General features: G+C 38.1%; 2 protein-coding genes across 5 annotated transcripts; both read right to left on the minus strand.

The window, feature by feature from the left end:
• Nucleotides 1–2,450: 2,450 nt before the first annotated feature.
• On the minus strand, nucleotides 2,451–9,052 carry LOC127790352 (serine/threonine-protein kinase STY13). Of its 4 annotated transcripts, none has more exons than XM_052319821.1 (7): nucleotides 8,692–9,052; nucleotides 7,947–8,572; nucleotides 7,136–7,262; nucleotides 6,787–6,982; nucleotides 5,955–6,079; nucleotides 4,424–4,582; nucleotides 2,451–3,056 (listed from the first exon to the last, which is right to left on the minus strand). In XM_052319821.1, the coding sequence occupies exons 2-7, from the start codon at nucleotides 8,165–8,167 to the stop codon at nucleotides 2,766–2,768; spliced, it is 1,119 nt and encodes a 372-aa protein (XP_052175781.1). In that variant the 5' UTR covers nucleotides 8,168–8,572; nucleotides 8,692–9,052; the 3' UTR covers nucleotides 2,451–2,765. The 4 variants fall into 4 exon arrangements, with proteins under 4 accessions (XP_052175781.1, XP_052175780.1, XP_052175779.1 ...); XM_052319820.1 differs by having other exon boundaries at nucleotides 2,451–3,053; nucleotides 7,136–7,268; XM_052319819.1 differs by having other exon boundaries at nucleotides 7,136–7,268; nucleotides 7,947–8,514; nucleotides 8,692–9,051.
• A 1,523-nt stretch (nucleotides 9,053–10,575) lies between these two features.
• LOC127790480 (protein DETOXIFICATION 53-like) lies at nucleotides 10,576–13,466 on the minus strand. The gene is made up of 2 exons (XM_052320013.1): nucleotides 12,918–13,466; nucleotides 10,576–12,180 (listed from the first exon to the last, which is right to left on the minus strand). Exons 1-2 carry the CDS (start codon nucleotides 13,047–13,049, stop codon nucleotides 10,786–10,788), a joined length of 1,527 nt encoding a protein of 508 aa, XP_052175973.1. The 5' UTR covers nucleotides 13,050–13,466; the 3' UTR covers nucleotides 10,576–10,785.
• Between the last annotated feature and the right edge of the window lie 5,114 nt (nucleotides 13,467–18,580).

Consider the following 18,580-nt stretch of genomic DNA (forward strand, 5'->3'; position numbering starts at 1 on the left):
ACTGACGGATGAACACAGCGTCTTGTCTTGTCTTATCTTCTCTTAATTAATTACCAGCCAGGAACTAGCTAGCTAGAACAAAACATCATCTTCGTCCGAAGATTTTCTTTCATTTTTTATTACTATATTATTATATATATATATATAGTAACTGAAGATTGACTGACTTGGTATCCTAGCTAGAAAATGCACGCAAATGCGTTTTAATCTCAGTAAATTAACCAATGAATGAATTAATTAGGCACAGGAATCGAGAGAGTAGTAGCTAGCTACTAGCTGTTGACCAATAACTTAATTAAGTTCCCAATAAAGCTGAAGAAGGTGTCAAATTGATCTCCTGCCAGTGCCCGCCCAACATTACCACCACCCCCCCCCCCCCCCCCCCCCCAAAGTACATACATGCATACATACATATAATTTTATATTTTTTAAATATTATTATAAATTATTTTCTAAATAAATTATTAATTCTAATTTATTCAATTAAAGTTATAGTTATAGTTACTTTAATAATTATAATTATAACCATAATTAATAATTTATTTATTTTTTTAATTATAATAAAATTTATACATATTTTATATCTTTTTTAATTATGTTTGTTAGATAAGAGTGTAACTGAATCGATCAAATTACTAAGAAGAGTTTGACGTGATTTAATTTGAGTGTTGAACTAGGCGGTCTAATTAAAGGGATTTTAAGTTTGTTATTGACTAGATTATGTCAGTGTCAAGCAACATAAACGATTTGATATTTTTAATTTTTCAATTTATTTTGTTTGAGTATCTACTCGATTGAGTTGATTCGGTCTTAAAAAAAATTTGATCTATTCAATTTGAGTAATTCGATCGATTCGATTACATCAATATCTAACTCGATCGAATGGATCAAATTACTCATATTGAACAGATCAATTTTTTTTTTAAAACCAAATCAACCCGATCGAATAGATGCTCCAATCAAATAAATTTAAAAATATCGAATCGTTTATGTTGTTCGATACTGACTCAGTCCAGCTAATAAATATACTTAAAACCCCCATTTAATTAGACTCTTATTTTGACCCTTCAAATTAAATCACGTTAAACCTCTTTAAATAATTTGATTGATTCGATTACACTCCTATTTCACAAATATAGTTAAAAATGTGAAAATGTATATAAATTTTGTTATGATTAACAAAATAAATTATTAATTATAATTATAATTATTAAAGTAACTATAACTTTAACTAAATAAATTAAAATTAATAATTTATTTACATAGTAATATATAAAATTATATGTATGCATGCATGTATGTGGGTGTGGGGATTGGGATTTGGGGGGGTGGGCCCGCAGCATCAACAACATAAAATGTCTGATGCGAGCGAGATATCAATCCTGATTTGAAATGCTGATATATGAATTGAAATTAGGATGCATGGTCGGTAGTATATCTTAATTATATATATAAAATTAGAGTGGTACCAGTGGCAGTGGCAGTGGCAGTGGCATGTGAAGTGAAAATATTATTACGAATTCATATTCTTTTCTTCTACTTTTAACTCTTTTTTTTAAAAAAAAAATAGAGAGGTAAAAATATAAGTTTTGGGAGTGAAAATATGACGTGACTGCAACAGTCCGTACTGCTTGGGAGGTGGCTGATGAATTGTTTGTTTGTTTTTGGTGGTTGGGTTGAATTAATGCTCTGCTGTGATCTGATCTGATTCCTCCTTTCCAGGGCCGACTTACATACATACATGTATGTATAACATGTGGTAAAAACGAAGAGGCTGCGTGCTTACTTTACTGTAAAAAAAAATAAAAAGAAAAATCTATGCATCATTTACTTACAGAAGGGGCAATATCCACCGTACGTTCTTTATAAATTTATTACATTCAACCTTCCACCACCACCACCACCACCTTCAGACTTCAAAGGCAGCGTAATTGATTGACACTTGACAGGCAACCTGTGACCGTACCACGTCCCGTCTGAGGGGGCACGTGTCAGGAAGCTATTGTGCCTGCCGTCTGGTCAATTTCTTAGCCAGCCATTAGCCTAGCATTTTTGTTGAGTACTACTGATGCTCGGTATAACGGGAAGGTGCGAGGCTCGTCCACGTCCACGTTGTTCAAATCCAACCAAATGAGCTCTTCCTCCTCTTCTTCTTCTTCATAACCAACATTTGATTAGCTGAGAAGCAAGCTGCGATTTATCCATGTAATTAAGAGCATAAATACTGAAAGTCGTGTAAAAGCAATGATCCCAAAAATACAAGCTGTATTACCCGCCATGGAATTCATGTATAAGTTACACTCATGAATGAGCAACAGCAGCAGCAGCAGCAGCAGCAGCAACACACCAGAATATTTTTACCCGCACTATCCAATTTCCATTGAAGATGGCAACACAAAGTGACAAGACCAACAACAAATTCAATTTCTATAACAAAACAAAAACAATCATCTGGAAACAAAAAAGTTAAATAGACTTGAGAGCAGCATTTCAAATACTAGCTAGGCAACATTGTTGTTATGGACAGGAAAATGAAAAGAGCGTCTCCTCCTTTACAGCAAAAGTCAAGTACAAGATCTTAGGTTAGGTCTGTGTTGTGGTTACTATTTATTTCTCAATGACTTTCCCCTGGGGGCATCATATCTATTTGAGGATTCATCATCTAATCACTGTGGCTCTCAGGTAATATGATTCACGAGTTCATTTACATATATAACTTTTTCTCTTTTGATATTCAACAAAATGAGACCTCAAAACTTGACTGCTCACTGTAAATTCCTTGTCCTCTTTGCGGCAAAAAGTTGTCGAAGAAAACTAAATTTCCCTCTTGCTCGCGAAGATAGCTCTGTCATGACACCGTTACTCGTCATGGCAACCTCTGCCGCATCAGATTGAGGCAAGGATGGTAAATTTGGAGTCAATGTGAAAAGAAATGAATTCAGCAAGCGGATGATTTGGCTAAAACTGGGTCGCATATTTGGATCCTCAACCCAACAGGACTGTATGATGAATGCAAGCTCAGGGGATACATCCTCTGGAAGACTAGGCCTCTCCTGCTGCATTTTCATACGACCAAGCTATTAGCAATAAAATAAAAAGTTGGTAATCATATGCATTTGTAGATAAAAGACATTCCCCAGTTCAAATGCCTTAAGAGTAATATTACTCCTAATGAACGCACTAACATGATGCTAAGAGATTTTGGCCAAAGCAACATTCCAAGATGCCAGATGCATAACAGCAGAAATTATGGAGGACCCAGGCAATGTGTCCCATGCCCACATTTTAGAAGAGTAACGAAATACATGTGCACATACAATATGGCAGCTAACTTGCCAATTACAACAGATTATGGGCTTGAACGTAAATGATTTGAGCAGTTCGAAAAGCTACTAGCTATATTGGTTATATATGAATGTTCTTGAGGTAGCCCCAAGTGTTGGAGATGATCATGTTTATTTTTCTTATCCCTATTATAGCATTCAAAGTCTGAGACAACAAGAATTAGGTTCCTAGATTGATAGTAATTCTAAGTGAGTTTATTTAGTGTTCTTATCCTTTTATGCGGTAGCATTCTTTGACACAAAGGTTCGAAGAATACGTTCAGAGCAGACCAGTTGGACAAAATAAAAAAGGTCAACAAAGCTTGACACACAGAAGTATAACATCAGGTAGGTTTATGGACATGAGTCCCAAAAACAGGGTGTAGAAGAAAAATATTTAAGCAAACGATTTGCACAGTTGAAAAGAGAAAATTCCAAGGCCCAAAACCATAGTTTTAGCTACTTTTGGTTGGAGAGAACAATCAATAATTTAAAATGGAAGTTGTGCTCTTGTTTGACTAACTTGGAGAAAACAAAAGGGAATAAGACTTTCAAATTTTTCCCTCTCAGGAAAAAGCAAGAGCTGAATGGTTATTTCTGCCCTCTCCCCTCCCCACCCTTTTCTTTCATATGCAGCTTCTCTTCCTTTTATCTCCTAGCAAGATTACTTTACCTTCCCTTCCCTTAGGAAGGAAAGAAGACATAATCCATACAACTAGAAGCTCCTAGGGTATTCAGGGGAATTTGTGTATGCATGTGCCTGTATTGATATGTAGAGGTGCAAAAATTGATGGGCTAATAACTTCCCACACATGGGGCATAACTAGCATAACTACTTGTAAATACCCAACCGGCACAATTTGTGTGTGAACTACACAATCAGTGGGAAGATGGTTGGTTTGTCTAACATTAGTGTGTTAGATGACCATTAAATTAAAGTCAAAAGTAGCTCACATATGTGAATCTTAATCCAAAAATAAAAGCCATCCCCGCATCAACAAACAAAGACATTTTAAACAGCAGCCCAGCTCTTTTCTTTTTGGGGGGAAGGGAGGGGGGGGAATGACGAAGAAGATAGGTTATTGAGAATTTTTCCAGACCTTAAAAGCAGCAGCATAAGCAGCCTGCAAGTTGGACATGCCTTCAAATGGCAGGCGGTTAGTTATCAGTTCCCACAGGACAATGCCAAAGCTGTAAACATCAACCTTGTTATTGTAATGCTTCTTCTCCCCCTGACGCAACGTCACTGTACTGTATAGCTGCAAGATCAAATTAAGGTTCATAGTGAAAAGAGATACATTGAACAGGACTTATATAGTGCCATGAGCAAATTAGGGGAAATTAACAAAGAAGCCAGTAGGCTATAGCAATACATAATAAAATGATGCTGTCGCAAAACAGGAAACTAACTTGCCCTGTGCCATGCTAAAAGAAAAGACAGGTAGACTCAAGATGGATGCATTAACCTGATTATTCCAGTAAAGGTAGAAAAAAACAGAGAGGATGCAACAAGGAGAAAAGATATAGAAGGAAAAGAATTATCCACTTTATTTCAAAGCACTGGCGCGCATGGCTGCAAAGTGTCTTCTTGGAAACGTTTTGAACACAAGGACACATGACCATCATTCAAACACAACAAACCTGAAAGGGTATGACAACTTTGAAGAAAATAACTTCAGATACGATACTAAAATAACATGGATTCACTTTAATTCCTTCTTTAGATTTTTTGTTTAGAAAGTCTAGAGCAGATAATCTGCAACCTGTTCAGAAAATAGCTTACTGGAAAAACATATTTATAGAAAAAATGGGTCAATACTGCTTATAACATGAAGAATGTGTGAAATGATCTATTAATATCATGGTACAACTATATGTACATATAATAAGGTGAAAATTAAGGCAATAATTATTGCATCGTCACGTCCCCTTGTTGGTCTTTAACCATGAATTTATGCTGGACCCTTGTTGCTAAAGTAAATACGAATGACTAAAGTAAATAAGTCCACCATCACAAAGTTAATGGAAGTAATCATATTCTGATCTTTGCAACCCCTTAATTATTTGGATTACTCACATAATAACACAAATTTGGGCCAACAAATGATTGACTAAGTACATCTACAATGCACTTTGATCAAGCTACCTCTCTGTGAATGTCATTTCTGAATGCCAATAACAAGTTAAAAATGAAAATGCACTGAAGCATTCACTCAAGACTTCAATCCAAAAACCATCAAGCATGAGCTAGAAAATAAAGGGATCTATCAGAGTTTATATTTAATATTTATCAGTAGCAGAATAACAAACAGCACTAATAAGTATGAATATCAATTAAAGTATAGACAAAAACTGGACGAGGAAGTGAACATCATAATATAAATGTGCCTTGCACAGAATAAATTATTCTAAGATATGGGCGCCTAAACCATCTCCAACTTAACATAATTTTAGTTTCTAACTTGCAACCAGCCTTCACCAATTGGTTACCTAATATATTTGAGAAGCTAATCGATACCTGATATAGTACAGGATCAGAAAATCTAAATGTTGATAGACAAAGAGAGTTAAACTGCATATTGAGAGTAAAGAAATCCTTCTACCCACTAGCACAAGCAAAAAGGCACAAACCTCAGGAGCCATCCAACGGTAAGTTCCAGTTTCAGCAGTCATCATCTCAGTTACAGATTCTTCCCTTGCAAGTCCAAAATCTGCAAGCTTTACAGACTTCTGACCAGCAGTAAGCAACAAATTGTCTGCATTAGTACATGTAATCCATTAGTGTATGGAATAAATCACAGACATAGAGCTACAAACTGACTTACATACTTGAGGAAATAGTAACCCAATATCAGTTCTTGATCTGACAATTACATCAACTTATTAGCATTGAAAACTCAAACTCCAAAAGTAAGTACAGAATTCTATATATAGTGTTTGTGTGTATATCCAAGTAAGCTAATCATATTTACACGTGGACAACCTTCTCGCTTTTTCTTTCCCATTTGCAATTCAGATAGGCTTGCTGGAACTGGATGAGAAAAACCGTGGTCATGAGGACAGATGCCAATAGCATTGAGGCATCAAATAAACTCCAAACAAACTAGATATACAAGGCCTTGTAGTGTTTCATATTAAGGGAAAAAGCAGCTACTATTTAAGTTGAAGAAAACTTGAATTTGCCTCATCACATTGATCTTCAGTATTCTTCCTATGAAATTTTGTTCCTTCAAAGATGATGCGAAATTCACCAAGCTTTATTTAACTAAGGAATATATATATATATAAAGGCAGAAGCAGGAGAAGATTAGGATACAAAGCTGTCTATTTATTTGAGAGTTGACAGATAACTCCCAATAACCAGTTTCTAACATGGGCCAACGAATTGAGTTCATTTTACATTGCAAAATTTAACATAATTCAAAGCAAGTAAAACCATACAGCTTAACTAGCCATACGGTACCAGGTTTCAAATCTCTGTGTATAATCCCATTGGCATGAAGACAATCCATGGCTCGAGCAACATCAAGGGCATAACTGATTGCCACTTGCAGGTCAAGTTGTTTAGGACGAATACTGATTAAATACTTCCGCAGTGACATCCCGGGCAACAGTTCTGTAACTATGACCATTAAAGGATCCTTACAAGCTCCAATAAACTGCAAAAGCATATATTATGCTCAGCAAGATAAACATGAAAAATAAGAAAATGAGAACATCGTATCAAAAGCTGCAGCAGCTATTATGAGTACACACGGAACTTGAGAAAACTGGAATAGTGAATGGACATGCATTTATCCAAAGATACTAACCTTGACTAGGTTCTCGTGTTTCACTCTAGACATCATATTAACTTCCCGGGCAAAACGATTTTCAAGTGCAGCCCGTTCTTCAACAGTATTTCCACGATGGAGAACCTTTATTGCAACAATTTGATCCCTATACCTAGAAATGGAGAGTGAGATACTTGATAATGGGATAACATTAGGATTTACGGATAAATGCACATCAACTGTCATCAAAAGGTATCTATAAATTGGAAACAAGGACTAGCATGCTTGACATGAAACTTAACCTCCATAAGTTCAAATGCCTAGTGATGAGAAGAATATGAATTCATGAATAAACAGCAGAAAGATATTATGTGTATATATAAGAATACAGGTCTTTCTGTCAATACATCTGAACTTGAAAAGCTCAAAGATAATTCTGAACCCAGTATGCTAAAATAACCAAGAAGCCAAATCTGAAACTACTAGAACTGAATTCGCATAATTTTGTTAGCCACACAGGTCTACTGATGTCAAAAATTAAAACATCTCAAAACAAATAAATTTAGGCCTTATCTGTAACTTTGCCCTGTAAAGCCAAGATGTAGCTTCTCACATTCTAGTAAATACAGTTACACTTGACATGCAATGCAAAAGCTACCAACAATGGCTTTTGCACCTAGTCCTATTTCAATAATAAAATAGAGAAATCTGAAAGATATTCTTTGACCAAAACATGTAAAACAGTTATCAGTTTCAGAACAGTAACGATGAGTCACACGAGCAGTTCTTGAGCAAACAGCGAGGTTTAAGCTTCGATACAAAACGTTTTTTAAAGAAAATTTGGACAAACCTTCCTTCATAAACTTTCCCGTGGGCTCCCTCGCCAATTTTTGATCCAATAAAAAGTAACTTGGGGTCAACCAGCAAACTCCGATCAATTGTTAATTGTGGCGCGGTGATTGATCCATTCTGCGAAACCAACCTCGGGCCGCCCTCAACAGACCTGCGTGCAACTGGTTTATCATATTCCCCATCTTCTCCTCCCTCTCTGTTCCTCTCGCTGCAACTCATGCTGCAACTCTCAAATTATGCCCGAGTGCTTCATTTCAACCAACGTTTTTCTTCTCTCAAGCTAGCTATTTACATGCCAACCAATTTCCAACGAATTCGATAAAGGTCAAGTCCTGGCAACCATTTCTTGCTACCCAATACTAGCTTGTCAAATTACCACAAGAAAGCCCAAACCCCTTTACCATATCAACTGCCATACCAAAAATTACCATTGAAAAGGTCGTAGAAACGAGACTTGGCCGCCAATTTTAAGGCAAAATCCTCGAATCCCTCACCGATTTCTTCCCTCAACGAGTCGTCAACTGCTGAGAAAAGTGGAAACAGTAGCTTGTTTATCGGAAAGTAACCTGCGTTTGAAACTCGTGAGGCTTTAACTTCGACTGGAAGGGTCGTAGAACCCTAGAACTGAAGAAACATGGAAAAAAAGGGGGGAAGAATAATCGCAGATATAAGTAAAGTGCATAAAAAAAATATAAAAATAAAAAGAGATGGAAGTCTGGAGCTTGAGATCAATCGAAATAGACCTAAAATGGCAAAAAACAGTGCACTCTCTGTCTCAATGGCTCCAGAACCATCTCCTCTCTCTCTCTCTCTCTCTCTCTCCACTAATCTAATGGAGCTGCTTGCTGGTAGTGGTGGCGTTGCACTGCAGATATTCGGAGTATCTGTTCCGATCAGGGTTTAAAGTGCGGAAAAATGATTATTATTATTTTTTTCTTTAGAAGAAAAAAAGAAGAAGAAGTAAATTACATGGAGATCCTCCAAGATTGGGATTGTGACATATAGATGGATAGGAGGATCTCATAGAAAGGATAACTGAGCTGCTGCTCACCGCTGAGGGTCGGGCAGGCAGGCAAGCAAGCAAGCAAGCAAAAGAAAAGTGTACAGTACCTACAGGCACAGCAACGAAACGAAGAAATAGGATAGGTGGGGTGGAAAGTAAGAATTAGTGGTAAAGTGGAGGGCTTTGATGCGATTGGAGTCGGGTAGAAAAGGGAAGCGCGAATGATGGAGAGACACGTAGAGGGGAATCGGAAGCATGATCGGTGATTTGGACGTTCTTGGTTGAGGAGGAGGAGGAGGAGGAGGAGGAGGCGGCTTGACGCTTGCTTGGTTGGAATCTTGGATCAGCAAAGCCAAACCAAACCAATACGAACTCCATCTCCCATCTGCCATCTGCGCCGGCCGCTGTCTATCGGCTGCCTCATTCATAATTATTATTATTATTATACAATTAAATTGTTTTATTTTATTTTATTTGATTCCTTTTTTGTCCACTTTCAAGTAGAATCATGTTACACGTACACCATTTTTGTATTTCTTAAGTGACATAAAAGATATTATGACTAAAATACCATGCATCTCTTCGTGCGCTTCTATGCGTCTCATAAGAGATATTTTTGTTATTGATACATTTTTATGTAATTTAAGATATATATAAAGATATATCAATAATATTATTCTTTTGAGTAATGGTAACCGAAGCTGCTGCTGCTGCTGCTTCTGTCAATTTAATTGTCACCAAAACGTGCTGTTGACAAATGAGGAGGAGGAGGAGGAGCCCTTACATTATACATCAACTTGACCTTAATGCTTTTACTTTTAATCTTATTATATATATATATATATATTAATATGATGGTTCCATTAGCGTTACCATTAGCAGTTGAGAAATATATATATATATATAAATAATATACAAGGATAGGATAGGATAGGATAGGATAGGCTAGAGACAACATCAATCATCCTGTTATTTCTTTTATTTTAATATTCCTGTGCTTTATCTTTATGAGAAGAGAAACTAGTTCATCCTGCTGCTGCATCCATCAAGCAAACTGATATTTACTGGATTGATAATTTGGACTGATTTAAGTGGAAGACACGTACGTGGACAACGATGTGCGGAGAAACCTACCCTACCGTCCGTGATGTGATTCTCTATGTCTTTGGAGAGAAAAACGTGGGAATTTCTTTCTTTCTTCCTGCCCACGTGGCACGTACAAGGTGTAGTCAACCTTTTCTTTTCTTCTCTTCTCTTCTCTTCTCTTCTTTCTTTCTTCATCGTTTGGGCCGGCCGGCCTTCCTTCATGCTTCCAAGCCCACACCCCGCCCCACGCAGCAATGGGCTTCCATCGTGGCCTGGGCTAATTAATTACTGACCTTATCTCAGAACGAACTACCATGATACTCCCCTCCACCTGGATTTCATTTTAATAAAGACTGCGGAATCAAATTGCAATTTAGAATGCCGAACCCATATTTATATTTATATTTTTATTTTTAAATCAATTTAACATATATAAAAAATAAAAGATAAAGTGAAATGAGATAATTTAATTACTTTTTTTTTATTTTTAGATTTAAATTCACTCTAAAATACAGATCGATAATTGAAATAATAAAAAAATTAAATAATTAATTTGATAATTTTTTTAAAATAATAATAATAATAACTACCGCGCCCGCTGCTCAAAATCAAAATTTAATAATTAAGCAAGCGTATCCAACTAACAGAACAGGGATGGATGGCGGCGATGCTACTCTCTCTATTCTGCAAATTTCTTGACCAAAAAATGGTGTGATGATTTACATGACTATTGTGTTGAAATTAAAGATCAGGCCGCCACCGCCACCAAGTCGACCTTGGCATCCTTCTCCTCCTCAGCGGCCATAGTCAGCTGCTCCGCCCTCTTCGCCTGGTATCTCCAATCCATTTGATACAATGTGTACAACATCATCCCCACGCACGAGTACTGCGCCGCCACTAGCCCTGCCCACAGCCCATTGAACCCCATCTTTAAACTGAACCCCAACAACGCCGCCACCGGCAGCCCGATCAAGTAAAACGCCGCCAGGTTTACTCTGACCCCCACCTTCGGCTGAGCCGATCCTATTAGAACTCCACACGCCGCCGTCTGAGGCGCATTCCCAACTTCCGCCAGCCCTAGAATCGGCAGAGCCGCCGATATCAATGCCAGCGTCTGCAAGTCATTGGTGTAGATCTTCCCCCACACGCCTCTCAAAGCAAGAGACAGACCAAGCGCCGTGACTCCATACCCAAGCGCCACCACTATCCCCACGATCGCTGCCCTCTGTGCTCGACGTTCTTGGCTGGCCCCCAGCTCGTGGCCGACCCTTTGCGATATGGCTAGGTTCAGAGAATACGGGATTATGTATATAGCTCCCGTGGTCTGGATCAGAATACCCATTGCTGCGACAGCCGACTGGGGATTGGTTAGGAGGCCGCCTAAAAAGAGAATGATCTCGTACCACCACCACTCCAAGCACACGGAACAAACGCTGGGCAGGGCCAGGCTGAGCAGCGGCCACCAGCCTTGAACGGTCGAGACCAGCGTCGTGCCAAGCCACGGCTTTAAGGCCACTTTGGAAAATGCAATGTAGATCAACAGGCCGATGTTCATGTTGATTGAATAACAAACGGAGCTCAAGGCGATGCCTTTCACCCCTAAATTCAAGTGCTTGACGAGAAGATAGTTGATGGGGAGGTGCAGGGTTGTGGCGCAAGTGGCTACGATAGTGGCCGGGGAGTTGAGGGTCTGGGTCCTCAGAAAGGAGCGCAGCGGGAGAAGGTGAGCGTGGGCTACTAGTTCGGGAAGAGAGAAGATGAGATAAAGCTTGGCGACTTTGGTGATGACGGGGTCTTGGCCAAGCCAGATGAAGACATTCTCGACGTGAAGCCATAGGATGGAGATGGGGAGAGAGGCGAGGAGGAGGAGGAGGAAAGTCTTGAGGTAAGTCTGGCTGAGAAGGGACCATCGCTTGGCTCCAAAGGCTTGGGAGCAAATCGGGTCCATGGCCACGGCGAGGCCCTTCATGACTGAGAAGCCCGTCACGTTTGCAAATCCAATAGCCAGAGCGCCGCCAGCGAGCTCCGTCTTGCCCAGACGCCCGAGGAAGAGCATGGAAATTATGGATTTGGAGTAAATCAGAAAGGTTGTCATCAGCACCGGACATGCAATCTTGCCAAGCATTTGCAGCTCTTCTACAGCCTGCAGTTTCGGGTCATGGGCACTTAATTAATTAATTGATCTATGCTCATCACTATCACTAACCCCACCAAAATCTTATAATAATTTTTACAAATACAAATTGTTATAATCATTTTTTTTCTTCTCAATACATATATATATATATATTAATTATATGCAAATATGGGAAAATATATATTTTTTATATTAAAGAAACCTAAAAAAAAAGTGACTTTAGTTACAAAGTCATCGTGGGAGCATGGCATATATAATTATATTAAAATCTTTTTTTTTATACCAGTGTTATTGTCCTGCCCATACGTACATGTGTCCACAATCCATGAGGGTGTAGCTAGGCATTGCATATAATATAAGGTTTTTTTGTTTGTTAAGATTTCTTATGCCCACAATCATATTGCAACTCTGCTCATATATATGCTGTATTTTGTCGAAAGTTTCATGAATTTGCAAGTTTTTTATATATATAATTGGAGTGCACAGCTCGAAATTATGTTATCTAACCAAACATGAATTACCATTTTATCCTGTTGTTACATCAACACCAAAAAAATAACAAATATTATATATATATATATAAAGAAATTACAATTAGTAAGTGCACTGAGCAAACCATTCCAATCACCCTAAAAAATAGGAAAACAGGGTGGTGAAAAATGGCTGTCCTGAAAGTGGTAGATATGTGTGTGTGTGTGTGTGTGTGTGTGTACGGAGAGAGAGAGAGAGAGAGAGAGAAGGACCTCGGTGACTGGGAGATAATTGGCAGAACGGTGGAAGAATGTATCTTCGGTGGGTTGTTCAGTCTGCGCAGCGTCCTTTGAGGAGTCGACTGTGTGGTTGACACTACCCTCAGTGCCCGCAGCAACGCACATGTTGACTGTCTGTGCGACTCTCTCTGTCGCACAGAGGCAGAGACGGAGACAGAGAGAGCGGTAGCTAGAGGATCGAGATGGCTGCTGCTTGTTGAATTAGCAGCTAGGTACGACAAGAGGAGGAGCAAGCTGCTAGCGGTTCTTGGTTTCGGTTGTTGTACATTAACACAAAAGGATTAAAACAAATTCTTTATATATATAATGAAAAGAAGCCCCTTAACCTCAACAGTATCTTCAAAGCCCTGTCGCCATTTGTTATCGTCAACCATGGACTCGTCTGGCCTTTTGGTCACTTCTTGGCCATGGCGTCATATAGCCAAAGTCATCATATTATAACTCATGGGAACAAACAAACAAGGAGGAAGACGACCAGGGAGAGGGATAGAGACGGGGAGAGAGAGAAAAGAGGGGGGGGGGGGGGGGCGCGATGCATAATTGGAACATGGAAGCACAGTTCGGAGTACTACTTGTCCCATAAACATATGATATGCCTTGGATTTATAGGCGATGGAATGACTTGATTCAACTCTCAAGTCGTGCCCAAATTGAAGCTCTTAATTTCCAACATTTCTTTTAGTACTACCTGTACCTAATTGTTCTTGTCCTTTCCAGCATCACTTTTGAAAAGAAAATATTAGCACTGCGAGAGGGAGCCCGCCCGCCCTATTCTAAAATAATTACTGGGAATGCTGCGACCGTACCCTAACTATACATATATATATATATAGTATGTGTGCGCTCGCTCACTCAATGATATTACCATTCCGTCCAACACCATATTTCGGTTTACATTCTGGTGAGCTGTATTTTGCCTTCATTTGGCTACATTTTCCATCCTTTTCCTACTTCATCACTATATTTATATGCTTATTAAACACCGAACTCTCATATATAAATATGCCCAGAACCGTTTATAAATATGCCCAGTTCCCAAACGGTTCTTTTGAAATGCCCAATTGTTCAAATGCGCTTACTAATAGGAGCTCCCTTTTACTGTGTGGTCCACTTGGTATTATTGGCAACCCGAGAAATGATTCTTTTTCAATTTCTATCGTATACTTTAACCAGGGATAGGAAGAAGAATAGTGGGAACAATAAGCCAATGGTCTTCTCAGGATCTATGAACTACTACTCTACAGATGGGAACAATATTGCGAGGATCATCAGTTGCATGTTGGGTCCGTCACGACACAGTACCAAATACATTCTTTTGGGAATCTAAATTCATTGCATATGCACCTACAAAAATCTACGACTCATATAATTATTTGAGCAGTCCCTGTACTTGATCCTTTTGTTTAATTCTTTTTGTTTTTTCTAGCCAGTAGCAACTTATATCTACCTATCCATCTATCTATATATATGCATGCAAGTGCTATTTAGACCTACTATTTCTCCAGGACTACCATTGAGCAAATCGAACTTTAAAAAGCAACCATTCTTCCATGGATTATCAGGAGAGTGCCCAAGAGAGTCAATGAAAATTTGACTTCAAACCCAGCTTGAACGAAGAAAGAGTATAACACATGCAATAATCTTATTTCGAAAAATATATACGGTATGCAAAAACTGGTTATGTACTACTATATTGGATTTGCTGATGCATTGGCGAAAAAGAAAGGTGAAAAAAAAAAAGGAAAAAAACTGGCTATGTCTGTCGCCATGTCCACCCTGCAGGGTAGTCGAATGAGTACTATTTCATGTTATTAATTAGCACACATTTTAAAACCAGCATGGATTGGTTCTAGTGCAAGTTAAGAGGCTGAGGAGAATTACAAGAATTCTTAATTTGCAGTGATTAACAAGTGACTGTGACCAAGTTATCTACGTTTCCCCCATAGCTATGTATGTGTACAATCGGTTGCTTCAGTACTTCGCTCCCGTGCCATAGAAAGAAGAAGAAGATAGAAAAAATAATTAATTCCTATCCACAAGCAAAACTCTAAACTCATTTTTATATTAAGCATTAACAACAAAAATAAGTTATAATATAATTAGGTAGCCGGAATCATGAATGCAGTCCAAACTGAGCGACCAATAGGCATGGTTCTCCTGCAAGACACTAACGAGAATTAGAGTAATTAATCTTGTCTTTTGTTTGAGAGACCATGTGACTCTTGCTTAACATTGTGTTGAACTCTTTGTCTCATTACACCTTGTTATGTGGGTATGCTTTTTCTCATTATATATATATATGGCAATTCTGATTTAATTTTTATATATTTTATGTTTGGTGGGAAAACTCTAGGAGTTAATTTATTTTTAACTTTTTAATTAAGTTTCTTTTATGGTTTCTTCTGGGAGATACTTATATTTCAATAATATTTCTGGCAGGGAAAATCATGGAACAAAACGAATAAAAGAGAGGGGACTAAGATAAAGTTGCATGAAGGGACAGTGGCAGAGACACCAGTGAGGACAATTACTGTTATTCCCCCATTCATCAACTTCCTCCAATTTATTTAATTATACAGCAAAACCTCTTACTATTTGACTCCAAGAATTGGAGGCATGCATGCATGTTACTCTGTGATACATCACCACTGCCTTCTACTGTATATGCCCTTTTAATGTACCTTAAGGTTTCTTAATTAAACTAAATCATCTTCTTTATACTCTCTCTCTCTCTCTCAGAGAAGGTATTGATTTTGGTGATCAGGGAATTCAGATCTTCAAGTGCTATAGCTCTCCACAGACCCTAGACTCCCTACTTTATACCCTCTTCCAGGCCATCAGTAAAGTGGGAGGCTTGTGTGCATTTGGCACAACCTTTCTTCTTCTCTCTCTCTCAAATCACTGGTAGATGATGATCGATATACCAATATTTTCTACACGTACAGGCAAAATCAAGGGGGGTGATATAATTAGTTAAACTATAAGTCAGCTGGTACAGACACATGTTGAGATGACTTTTTATACATGTGACCGAATAATAATAAAGAGACCCAGCTCTAAATTAAAGGTACCTAGCTTGTGATGAAGACATATATACCGCAATATTAATTGCAAGTTGCAGGTAAATATTGTTCACATCACACTCACTCGTTCAAGTAGCTGGCTGGCTGGCTGGCTGCAGGCTAACAAATTTAATCCCAAAAGGGCTGCTGGCAGATACAGAGAAAGAATTAAACCCGATTAATACCAAGATTAATTAAACTACAAAACCTGTGTCAAATCATGCATTCTGTCCAATAAATCTACGGTATACGCCTAATTATTTTAACTCCAATTAGTTGACGTGGTGATGGACTTTAACACACAACCCCCAGCAGTATATATATTGACACCGATCCATATATACCCAGCTGCCACAAAACCAGGAAAAGCTATAAAGCACTGAATGAAAAGTACTTACACGCCCTTTTCAGTTCATCAACCCCCCCCCCCCCCCCCCCCCCCCCCCCCCCCCCCGCCCTTTAGTATTTGCTGATCATGATCAGGCGATCATGCAGGCTGCAGCTAGCATTAGCTGCATAAACCCCTTTGGAATCTCTATTTTATATACATTTTTATATCTTGTTTTCCTTTTCTTCATGTCTGGACCCTCTGCTTCATTTCGAAGTCAGATCTATCACCTTTCAATGTGGCCCTTTGAGTGCCCCGTTAGCCAGCTAGCTAGCCAGAATTCACCTCATCACCAACTCAATTAGCTGGTGGCCTTTACCAACAGCTAGCTAGCTCGTTATGGGTTGCATTGCATTTGCTTATAATCACTAACTCGAACAGGTGTGTGGTTGACTCAACTAGCCATAACTAGAATTAAAAAAATTACAAATAAATAAATAAAAGACCACTTACTTCACCTTTGCTCCACCCTTGATTTTCATTATTTTCTTTATTATATCTTTAATTAGCTTCGTGACTTTGTTATGTTTTCATACAAATTAATTAGTTGTGCGGTGGGTGGGTGGAGCACCTCATGGGGGTAATTATTATCTCTAAACTGACATTAACCCTTTTTTTTTTTTTTTTCAACGTTGGAGTTGCAGCCTTTCAAGTTCTTATAATAATTAATTGATTAGTTAAATAATACAATTAAATTATGATTTTTTTAAGTCTCGCCTAATATTTATGATTATTGTTTGGAAAATGCTTTTATTCATTAAATAATAGTTTAAGAGAACAGGATAAGAAACATTATCTAATTAAGGTACTTGAGGTTGAGGCTGAGGACGTATACTATTCAAATAAACCTAGGAAAGGTGGGGGCTTTAGCCTCTCTTCGATCCACGTAAAAGTGCTTCAAGCTGACATGGCACATTGCTGCCAATTATAGGTGCTCCCCCCACCAATTAAAGGTCTCCTACTAGTTTTATCCTAGGACCTCCAGCTCCAGCCATATATATATATATATATATATCTGTGTGTGTGTGTGTGTCTTGTACCATCTACAGTTAATGTTGTAACTAAGGGTAATAATATAAAAAAAAATCATCCTGGATTTGTTGTCTAGTTTCAAATGTTAGACAGTCCCGATCGAGTTCTGGTGGTTTCATATGAAATGAAATATGCTGTTAGCTCATCAGCTGTAAGCTGTTCCAAATAAATCTCTGCTCTCTCCTGCATATTTTCAAATGCTGGGGGTGGGGGATATGAATATCCTCCTCCTCCTCCTCCTCCTCCTCCTCCTCCTAGATTCCAACTCAAATTGTATTTGAAATAATGGGTGATATATAATTATTTATAGCTCCATCGCACGTAACTGTATCTAACCAAGTCAACCTTTGGCTTTGGAGGAATTTGATTCACTTTGAAGCATTAATTACTTCATGCTGTTAATCTAATTTCATGGTCATGTGTGTGATATAATAAAAATATAGACATAGACATATATAGAGATAGACGTACGTAGAGGAAGTAGACATATATACACACAGTCACACGCACTTACAGTTGGTCAATTGCATGTGCTTATTTATTATTACTACGTATATATTGCTTCTTCCCGAATCTAATTGCTGTTCGCAGTCAAAATGGGAGCCCATTGTTGGTGTTGGTGTTGGTGTTGGTGTCCCGATTAGCCGGCGGTTAATAAAACCGTCCGTGATTATAGAAGTCTGATTGATTAAATATACGTACGTGCACATGCAGCGAATCAGCGATCAATTGCTTTGGTTAACGTCAAGAACTTCACTAACGAAACGATAATATAATTAAGAGGATCATGCTAATTATTAATTAATAAATTCTTAATTTACACCTACCAGCAGTTTGGTTTGATTTGGCTCTCCTTGTTTCAAGGGTCCAGCAGGAGTGAATTTTATTAATTAACACTAAACTATATTATCACATTACATAAAATTATTATTATTATCATTAATCTCAAACTAATTAATTAGCATTTTCCATTCCGATCCTTTGTCTTGTTTAGAATCAAGCATTAATGCCCACTTTGACGTTGTATTTATTATTTATTTTAATATTTTTAAGTAGCAGATCCAAAGACAACCTTAAACACTAATTATTGTGAAGGATGATGACAACGATGACGAAAATTACATACATACTCTGATTCTGATTGATTTATATAT

This window comes from Diospyros lotus, chromosome 14 (assembly GCF_014633365.1).
Source record: "Diospyros lotus cultivar Yz01 chromosome 14, ASM1463336v1, whole genome shotgun sequence".
Lineage (NCBI taxonomy): Eukaryota > Viridiplantae > Streptophyta > Magnoliopsida > Ericales > Ebenaceae > Diospyros > Diospyros lotus.